General features: G+C 31.4%; 1 protein-coding gene across 1 annotated transcript; it reads left to right on the forward strand.

The window, feature by feature from the left end:
* Positions 1-214: 214 nt before the first annotated feature.
* On the forward strand, positions 215-979 carry LOC141720005 (uncharacterized). The gene is made up of 2 exons (XM_074522367.1): positions 215-346; positions 446-979. The coding sequence occupies exons 1-2, from the start codon at positions 215-217 to the stop codon at positions 977-979; spliced, it is 666 nt and encodes a 221-aa protein (XP_074378468.1).
* Positions 980-11,288: the final 10,309 nt, after the last annotated feature.

Genomic DNA, 11,288 nt, shown 5'->3' on the forward strand with positions numbered 1-11,288 from the left:
AAAAATGACTATACGGAGTGGACGAAGTGGAAACAACAACTAGAACAATAACAATAATAAAAACAATAACCATGGTGGAGCATTTGATCAGCTAGCACAAACTTTAGCTGCTCTAGTAGGAAACCAACAGCTGAGGCAACCAACCATAGTTTCGGAATTCAAAAGACTTAACCAACCAAGCTTTGATGGAGCGACGGACCCGGCGATAGTTGAGATGTGGGTTCAAGAGATGGAGAAGACCTTTGAGTTACTTGGCAGCAATGATGAACAAAAAGTGACACTTGCTGTTTACCAACTTCAAGGGAATGCTTTTGACTGGTGGCTTATGGAGAAAAGGAAAAATGAGGCACATGCAAAATCAAATTAAGAACCACATTCGTGGGAAAGGTTTAAGAAATCTTTAGAGGACAATTACTTTCCGAGGATGACGTGCTTACATAATTAGAGGGACTTTATCAGACTTGAAAAAGGTGGGAAGTCAGTTACCGAGTATGAAGCGGAGTTTGCGAAACTTGCTAAGTACACACCAATATTGGTTGCGGATGAGGCAAGTCGAGCAAGGAGGTTAGAGGAAGGATTGCAAAGTAATATTCGATTTGGAGTGGCGTCATTTGAACTTCAGACTTATGAGATTGTTCTCAACAAAGCCTTGGTGATCGAGAGGGGTTTAGCAGAATCCGAAAAGGCAATAGATAATTGGAACAAGAAGAGGTTCGCTCCAACTGGTGGTCAAGCATCTCAAGGGGGACCACTCAAGAAACCACATGCGTATGATCAAATGGGTAATCAAGGAAATCAAGATAAGTGCACTAGGTGTGGTGGGAATCATGCCGATAAAGAATGTCGTTGGAACCTGGGTGCTTGTTTTCATTGTGGGGAGGTTGGACACGAGCTCACAATGTCCCAACGATCCACCACCAAGGGGGTAGACACCAAAAAGGGAAAAGGGGATTGTATTATAGCTTACAGGAAATCGTAATTAAGGTACGAATTATTTTTAAAAAATTTATGCATGCCTTTATTTAGAATAGAAATTTGGAGGACCAAATTTTTCAAGGTGGGTAGAATATAACACCCCAATTTTTTTTATTACATTAATTTGTTTAATTATAATTATATTTTTTTTCCTACAAGAATTTGATAGTAGATTTTATTTTAGTTGACTAAATGAATATATGGAAATTTTATTATCTTGAAATTTGAATTATTAGCTAAAAATGGAAGGAAGTTAATTTTAGTTAAAAATATTTATTAAATGATACTAATTAGGAGGTGATTAAGGGATATTATTAGGGTTTTATATGTGCTTATTTAACAACTTGCTAGATGATTAAAAAGAGTTGTACAGGGTTCATCAATTCGTCCAATAGGTACTCTAGTCTGCGAGCTTCTTTTATTATTAGTTTTATATGCTTGCTCTGCCATTGCCTGCTTGTTACTAATTAAAATATATTGTAGTTTATTGCTTAAAAGGAGAACGTCATCTCATATTTTTGTATTCTTTTGGTGGTTAATAAAAAAACATGTAAGTATATATATATGACTGCTTGGATATATTAATTCCTGCAAGAACCATGAATGTGTTGAGTTTTATTTTACTTTAGGTGACTTGTCCACTAGAGTAATTTTGTTTAGATTAATACACTGTAAATATGCTTTACAATCTTCTCTGTATTAATTTCAAACTGCATTACTATAAGCTTGCCATGCTAGTTGAGTTTTGTGCCAAGTATATGTTTTAAGTATATTAATTTTTTGACTTACGTGTTTGTCATATTAGTACTCTGATTTATTAATTTTTTTTGTAAATATGATTTAATTTTGAAATTATGCATGAAAATAAATTTGTTAGAATCTAAATTATATTTATATTGATTGTTACATGACTATATATTATAACTTTGCTATTTAATTTAATAAAAATATTAGAGCTTGATTCTTTTAGTGTGAAGTATTATTTTGAGAAAAATTCGTGACCATTTTTTAGTTTACTATATATTACTTTTGCTATCAAACATGATGATTCATATTTGGCACAAGTAGTGGAATAATAAATTAATGGTCAAATACTTGTATGTTTATATGAGATTAATTGGTTCTTTTTTAATATAATATGCATGCCATATTGAGCTTAATTGTGTATTATGATTAATTGTAATATTAATTAATTAATTAATTAATATGAGTGTTGAAGTTTCTACGATGGTCATACTTTGTTTATTTAATTAAGACTAAACAGTATGCATGACTTGTTTGGTCTCTAGGCCCATTTACTTTACATTTTTATTTATCTGCTTGTAATCCGGTCTAGTTAGTTTATTTATTAATTTGTTTTCGCAAGATTCAGTTGAGCATTCTTTACGTCTCTCGCCGCTCGAATTAAATTGTGGAGTCTACCTGTGTTTAGTTATATTATATTAAGTATTAAAGTTTAGCTTCTGTAATTAAATTTGATGGGTGACTTTGTTGTTATTTGATCTTAACATGGCGTATATTTGTTAACAGATTAAGTGATTAATTATGCTTGGGTATTAAATGTTTATTGTTCACTCACTTTTGAGCTAAGTGACTTTTCGTTACTAACTTGTATTTAAATTGATTCATTTTATTCGACGCTTTTTCTGTATCAGAAATATTTGATTAATTTTGATTATCGAAAATTGTGATATTGTAAATAGAAAAGACTTTTTAGATATTACCAGTTTTAGTTACTTATCGATTTATAGAATCCGGCCACTGGATAGTGTGGCGCATAGAACTAATTTACGCACGTTCCGGAACACATACATACCTTGTTAGGCCTTGTTTTAGTGAGGGATGTAAACTAGCCCTGATCGAATTATAGAAGTCGTGCCATTGGCATAGTGTGACCGAAATTTATAACTGTGGAATAGATATGACTACGATATTTTGGAACTGTAATTGATTTAAAGTCTGAAAATGGTTTTAGAAAATATTTGCGAGTTGTCGAATGGCAGTTACTTGATGGGCTTTGTAGCAAATTTTATGTATACATTTCAGGTTTGGACTTTCGTAATGAATAAAGATTACTTGGACATGCTGTTTGGATTTCTATTTATTTCATATTGAACTTTATTATGAAATTATTGTACGAGCTGCGCCTCAAATTTTAGTACTTTGAATTATGTATTGAGTTTTGATGTTTCGTGTTTGAGACACTTGATCATTTTGATTTAAAAATTGAATTATCGTGTTTCCGCTTATTAGTTTTTGTTTAGAATAAATATCCCAAAAAAGTCGGGATGTTACATTACCCCTAACAATAATGATTGTTTTGGACGGATATTTTAAAAGGGTACAATATGAAGTGAAATATAAAGTTAAGGTATGCATTCTTCCAAAACTAAAAGTTTAAGATTAAACCGAAAAATTGAATATTTATAAGGGGTGTAAAGTATTATTTACTCTAAAATTTTATAATGAAATAGATATTTAATTTGTGGTTAACGACATCTAACGCGGGTGAAAATTAAAAAGTGACACTAAATAAATAAATATTATCTAATTATGTAGTTGTAGTAAATAGAATCCGATATTGGAGTGATACTAATTAATTTAACTACATGGTAATAACCAAAACTTCGTATTTTAGTAACTTTTATTGCCGGATCTTATTTTAGCACTCAGTATAACACTACTTTATTTCAATGAAATGATGTTTTTTATTTATTTAATGAAAATTGTAATTTAATCCCACTGCCATGTGTGTTGATCATAATTCAAAGTTTATTAACTATTAAGCATGTACTCATCTATAGGCAACTGATTTGTCAAGGCTTGCAAATGATCGAGGCTAATGATCAGAGTACGTACCTGGGGTTACTGAATGTTATTGGTAGAAATAAATATGCAATTTTGGGGTTTCTAAAAGAGAAAGTCAATAATCGTATTAGAAGCTAGGATGGGCAGTATGTTTCAAAATCAGGTAAAGAGTTGTTAATCAAGTCGGTAGTGCAAGTATTTCCAGCTTATGCAATAAACGTGTTTTTATTTCCCTTAAAAATCACAAGAGCGGCAGAAAAATGCTTATCTAAATACCGATGGGGTACAAATCAATCATAAGATACATGGAAATTATAGATTTGTGGGATGTCTTGGGACCGGATATCAAAACATAAAACTGCAGGTGGATTAGGATTCAGGAGCTTTAGAGACTACAACATTACAATATTGGGAAAACAAGGTTGGAGATTTATTGTTAATCCACATAGTTTAGTGTCGTGAGTTTACAAGGCCAAGTACTTTGCGGATACTAATTTTATAAACTTGAAATTGGGGCATAATCCGAGCTTTATATTAAGAAGTTTAATGGAAGCAAAACAGCTGTTATTGGATGGTGTACGATGGAAAATTCGAAGCAGGGAGCATATTCAAATTGTGGGACAAGCCTGGTGAATGTTTAATGTGAACTCTTATGTCACTTCAACCTCTCAAGAAATAGATAACAAAACGATTGACTCGATGTTTTGCATAGATAGGAAATATTGGGATATGGATGTTATCAAAGATATTTTTAATGCTCGGGGCTGATGTAACTCAATTTAAACCCTTTTTGTGTCGATTGTAATTTAAAATAAGTAGGGTATCGTTCTACGTTGAGGATCAAAAGCTCACTTATCTTCTATTTTGCTAATGTTATCAAGAATGAAATTTGTTTGATTTATCTAGTAACTAATAAACTAGTAAACAACGAAAAATTTGTATGTAGACAATAAACTAAACATGTTGGAAAATATGTAAATCCACCATAAACCCATGACACAATTCTAAAATTCTTCTGATAAGTTTCGAAATATACCTATAGAGAACCTTTCATGACCACATAGAAATAAATTCTGCTACCTGTATAACCCTATGACCACATAGAAAGGTGAAAATAAATTACACACTTATACAACTAATCCCATGACCACATAAAAAGATTACTGAACATAATTGGATGACCATATCACATAGTTAATTCATGCGTCTCTGTAAACATTGACGTGTATATAGGTACAATCAAGAACATATCTCTGAAAATCAAAACTGTTTAATTGTTATAAAGTTTAGGACTTCAAAACAGCCATCAAACAATAATAATCTAGCCAACCATAATCATAATAAAAGTTACAAGGTTCATGAGAAGATTAGAATACAATACAAAGCGTAGAGTTAGAAGAATTATCCCTATGTTGTTGACGTTGAAATCTCCAAGCATAAAGTCCTTTTTCTCCTCTTCTTGGCTTCTTATCTTGGTGACTATAGATACGTCTCTTCTATCTCTAATAGTATAAAACTAATATAAAAATTATTTTTATTATTTCTAGGAATAAACAAAAATTTCCCAAACTGAAAAGGTTTTTCAAAGTCAAAATTTGTAGTTGACTTTTCTCATATGATCTGGACTGCTCAAAGTGAAATTTGATATTCGGGCCTATCTAGAATGAAAGATAATCTTGTTATCTTCGTGTGGCTGTTAAATCACCCAAATCTGATATGCATAACTCAAAATATGGCCCAAACAATAAGTATAGCGCGTGTAACCCAAAAAATCCATATTTTTTTCTAATTAAGGTCCAATCCTTTCCATTTTGGGATTCCTTCCTTTATAAAATAAAATATTAAAATCTAATTAATAAAAATCCAAATAAATGCAAAATATAATTAATATGGGAACAAAAATCATTTAAAATGTACATAAATATATATTCCATCAAGGACCAAGACTGCGTTCTCAAAACAAAGTTATATGAGTCAGATGCTCAAGATGCCTTTATTCTGGAGACACGAGGACACAGGTGAATACTTCGTGAAGAGTCCTTATAATTTTTTACAAAAGCAGAAGGGTGCTTGGAGATCATATAATGCGAATAATATTTCTCATTGTGGAATATTAAAGCCCCCCCCCCCCGAAATGTCAAAATTTGGCATGGCATTAGTTGGAAGGGTGCTTACCAACATTGTCACAATTAAGTATGAAACATGTTCAAGTTGAAGTGATTTACTCATTCTGTTGTTCCGAAGTAGAGAACACCGCTCATTGCCTAGTATCGTGCCCGTTTGCTAAACAGTGTTGGGAATTGTTCATGCCAGACTTTCAGTTGAAAGAGGTTGATGACTTTAGGGGTTGATTTGCATTAATTCTAGCAAATAAAGATGGAAAAAAATAAGCTGAAGGTATCACATTGTGCTGGAACCTATGGAGAACTCGAAATGATAAGGTCTGGAACAAAAAAATATCGACGATCAATAGAGCTGTTGCAACAATGAAGCGGTATCTTACACAGTGGAAATTAGCCCAACAGAGATTTTTACAGTTCCTCTCCAGCCTCAAGTTGAATGAGATGTATCAATAGTTTGGGTCAAGCCTCGGTCAAATGAAGTTCAAATATGGGTTGATGCAGCTGTCTTTGAGGATCAGGAAGGTGTTGGCATGGGTCTTGTTGCTTGGGATTCTGAATGTTTACCACTCGAAGCCACTGCTAAGTTCTATCCTCAGCTTGTTTCTCCTCTATTAGTAGAAGCAATGTCGATAAAGGAAGCGCTCCATGAGTGAGCATATGTCTGGGGAGCTAATTATTGTGGAAGCTGATTACTTGGTTGTGATTCAAGCAATTAAGAGCTCAACTCCAATGAAATCTTTTTATGTTTCTATTGTGGAGGAATGCCGTAGCGTGCTGAAATGACTTCAAAAAGTAAAAGTTACTTTGTTCTTTGTTAGACAATATGCAAATGGGGTCGCCCATAGTCTTACTAGGGAATCGTATTTATAGTGAGGTCACTTTTAATAAGAGTTCTGTTTCTATTAATATTTAGAATTACGTTAGTAATGAAACTCCAGCTTTCCCCCAAAAAAAGTATGTACTCAAACATTTATTAAAATAGATTCTTATTTTTAAGGTTATAAATAATATTTATATAAAAAACTGTTCATCAAAGAATCTACTTATAAAAATATACTAGTTGGTAACCAGTGCGAAGCACGGCCCGAAATCAAAAATAATAGTATCATATTATTATTTGCATAAAACTGAAACTCATAATTGGTGCAATATACAGATCTAAATATAATAGATAAAATATTCTTAAAATATGGGGTTAAAAAAATTGAAGTTAAGTGTAAGTAAAATTTCACCGTATAGTTCTAGTTATGCATGCGCCTAATTATTTATCTATACAAATCTGACATGTTAACTTACTAATACGATTCTTTCAAAGTAAACCGACGCTTGGATTTTCAGCAACAAATAAAAATTGAAGGAAAATAAAATTTACAGAGAGTAAAAGTTATTTTTTTGTCTGTTGAGATTTTATTACATAAAATTTTAGAAATAGTTGTATAATTTTTTTAGTGAGTACCAAGATTTGGGACCTTAATATGGTTTCGCTTATTAGTATAGATAGTTGATAGTTGATAACACGTGCGAAACACGGGCCCGAGACTAAAAATATAAAATTAATATTTGTAGAGAATTATTCATAATCTGTGCGAAACACGAATTAAAATTAATATATTACATTAATATCATATATTAAATTGGTACTTGCAAAAAATAGTTATGTGGTTAAAAAGAATCGAATCAGTTATGAAATTTTCCACTATAATTATAGTTTTGCATTGTTTTACTTGATATAGAAATCTAACATATTAGTTTATTTTTGTGAAACGAATTGTATCTCTATCTTACGAACCAAATATATGTTCTTTAGATAATTTAATATTAATTAATATTATTTGATAATTATCTTATAATTAGTCTTTTCAATATAGTTTATTTAATATTACCTAATTATCGATACAAATTAATTTACAAATTAAAAGTAAATAAATGTTATTAAATTTAATTTAATATTACTTAATATAATCTATATACAGCCTATAAATTTGTGATTGTTGAAATATGTTTTTTAATTTTAAGTAAAGAAACGTTGTGATGGACAGTAACAAATATGATTGTTAAATTAATAATTTTTAGTTTAAAAGTTAATAAATGTTAATAAAGTCATTTGCTATTACTTAATTATTTTTAAAATAATATTATGCAATTTAAAAGTAAACTGACACTAGGATTGACACTAACTAATAGAAAATATGTGTTAATAGTTTATAACTTTGTAGTTAGTAGTTTTTCAAAATAAAAGTAAATATATGTTATATTACTTAATTTAACGTAACTTCAAAAATATTTAAAATAATTTATAAATAAATAAAGTTTACATAGAATATAAGTTAATATGTGTTAGTAATTTACTTAGTAGTTTGCAAAGAAAATAAAATGTACAAAGAATGGAAGTCGATTTGTGTTAAAAACAAAGTTTATAAAGAATATAAATCAACTAATGTCACGTAAGTACCAAATTTGGTAATTTAATACTTTTAGCACCAAATTATACATGATTTCGCTAATAATAAAGAGTATAGTTTCACCTCAGTTATCTAAAAACCATAATTTTAAGAATATAAAACCATATGAAACCTATGCATGCCCAAATTGACAAAACAAGTAAGTGTTCCTCCTGGCGGGCAAGTCAACTTTCCTCGTATGCTGGTACTGAAAAATGAACATTTATATTTTCGAACAATAAATTTTGTCAAAGGCCCTCTATCTATTTATACCCATGCAAGTATGCAACTCTCTCTTGGCTCTTCAAACTTCTCATTTCCTCGTAACATAATGGCATATTCCTCTCTTGACTCCCAGCTTCCAAACCTAACGCAAACCAGTGTCAACTCCGAGAGCTACGAGTTTAACTGGTCTGCATCACTAATACCACGTCCCTTGTCATATAAAACTGAAACAATCAAGAAACAACTTCCGGTGAAAGATTAAGGATCAGTGCGCGGTGTGCTTGAATCAGGGGCGGAACCAGGAATCTAACATGGGGGGACCAAAATAAATAAAAGTAGAAAACATACCGATTTATTTGAGATGTGCACGCCTTTCTTTGATCAAATAAAAAGAATCAATGATCTCCTCGGCAGAAATGGTCTCTGCAATCTCCTTTTCAATATACACTATCAAATAATCCCTAAGAAATTCATCTTCCATTCGATTGCGAAGACTTGTTTTCATAATTTTCATAGCAGAAAAAGCTCGTTCAGATGTTGCAGTAGATGCTGGAAGAGTCAAGACAAGGCATAATAGTCTATCAACTAATGGATATATGTCAGTTTTCCCTGTGGTTACCAATCCATGACATAAATCACCAAGAGTAGACAGATTCTTCAAATCTGGATGAACCGGAACATCTAACCCATAATGTTGTAGTTCACACTGTAGATGGATTTTTTCATCTCCCAAAAAATCTTCTGGATAAAATTTTTCAGCTAACTTGCAAATGTTCTCTATGTTGAAAGACCTGTAACCATCCCTAGGATTTATTGATGCACTTAAAATGAGAAGCTACGTCATTTGTTCACTGAATCTATTGTTTAGCTCCTGTAATTGTTGATCTATGGCAGTTGTAAAGATTTCTACTCGGTAATGATGTTCCATTGTCACCATTTGCTTTTGTTTTCCTTGTCGACGAAGAGATTTAAGCACATTAAAGTAGGGAGCATTCATATCTGGAATCAAGATAGTATGTCGTTCACAAAATGATCTCACATTTTCTAAGAGACTCTCCCAACCATCACTTCTCAATTTTTGAATCAACATCTTTGTAGTAGAAACCAGATGCATGGCATTTAAAATATCTTAAGACTTTTGTTGTAATGCTCGACAAAGTAGATCAGTAATAGCCATTATCTCCTTAACCACATGTAAAATAAATACAAATTCATAAGACATTAACATTTTAATAGCACTTAAAGCATCACCTCGTTGAGAAAAAGTTATCCCTTAAGCAGCAACGTCAATTAAAACCGAGCGAGTAGCACCATACATTCTTATCAAACTACATATAGCAGTGAAATGTGAACTCCATCTAGTATCTCAACTCCATCTCCAGTGACTTCAATTGAGGCGGAAGAAGGTTCTTCATCTTCACAAGTAGTTGTTTGCTTCTTCTTGGGTTGAAAATAGGATATAATCTCTTTTCTCTTACTCATATTTACGGATTAGATGCAAAGGTAGAGTAGATAAAGAGAGATGATATTAGGGATTGTAATTTTGTAACTTGTATGTATAGTGTGTATTGGGGGTTTTGGGACCGGAGCTGAACAACTGAACAAGTATGTTCTATTTTTAGACTTTAGTTTTAAGCATCTTTTTTTTGTTTCAAATTGTACTATCTTTATCTTATATGTTTATTTATTAATTATTAAGATTAATGAACAAATTCCATGATTTCTATCTAATCAATATTATTTTGAATGAAATAATTAACAAAATTAATGAAATTTTATATAATCAATTCTCAATTTTAATTTTTTTTTTTTAAATCTAGGGGGACCAAAAAAATTTTTGATAGTAAATTTTAAAATTTTATATTAAAATTTTGGGGTTATTCCGCAGTTGGCGGGGACCGGGGCTGCCTTCGGTCCCCCTAGTTCATCCCCTGGTTTGATTGCAATGGAAGCGAATCGCTTACCAGGGAGCTTAAAAACTGTAGTCATGTTTTCATGAACAATGTCTTGATGCATGGATTGACAACAGTAATGTTACTTGTCCACTCTCCAGGCCTGATTTATTGTAAGAAAATCAAGTCAATTTTATGGACGCTATGCAAAGAGGATAAGTCATGCAACAAGATGTATTGAGTCCCTAATTAGACTAGGGTGCGCAAGGAATCCTGTTAGATAAGGTCCTAAAATGATCGAATGCATATAAATGTTCAAGTATGTTGTGTTTTGGAACATCTTAATAGTATGGTGTTACGAGAATTTTTTATGACATTTAATTTGGGTTAGAGCTTTTTTATGATTTATTTATAATATATAACCAGAACGGGTCTAACTGTATTTTGTGGTAACAATATTGGTTTCAAATTATAGTCTATTCGCCGAAAATTATAACCGCCGACAACAGTTTATATGTGATTGTTGTATTTAAATTTCCTGCTGTGTTATGTTCTATTTAATGAGAAAAACATTATATTATAGTGTTCTTTAATCGACTTCATGTTCACATGGCGTTTAATCGACCCAGTTTCATCTATTAGTGTAAAATTGTTCACATGGCGTTTAATCGACCCAGTTTCATCTATAAGTGTTAAATTTTTGAACATAATACAAAATTATATTATAGCATTCTTTAATATCTTAAGATTTTAATGAGCTGACACCATTGAGAAAGAATATTATTTTATTTACATGGATATATATTCCATTTTTGACGATAATA

The sequence above is a fragment of the Apium graveolens genome, chromosome 4, assembly GCF_009905375.1.
Source record: "Apium graveolens cultivar Ventura chromosome 4, ASM990537v1, whole genome shotgun sequence".
Lineage (NCBI taxonomy): Eukaryota > Viridiplantae > Streptophyta > Magnoliopsida > Apiales > Apiaceae > Apium > Apium graveolens.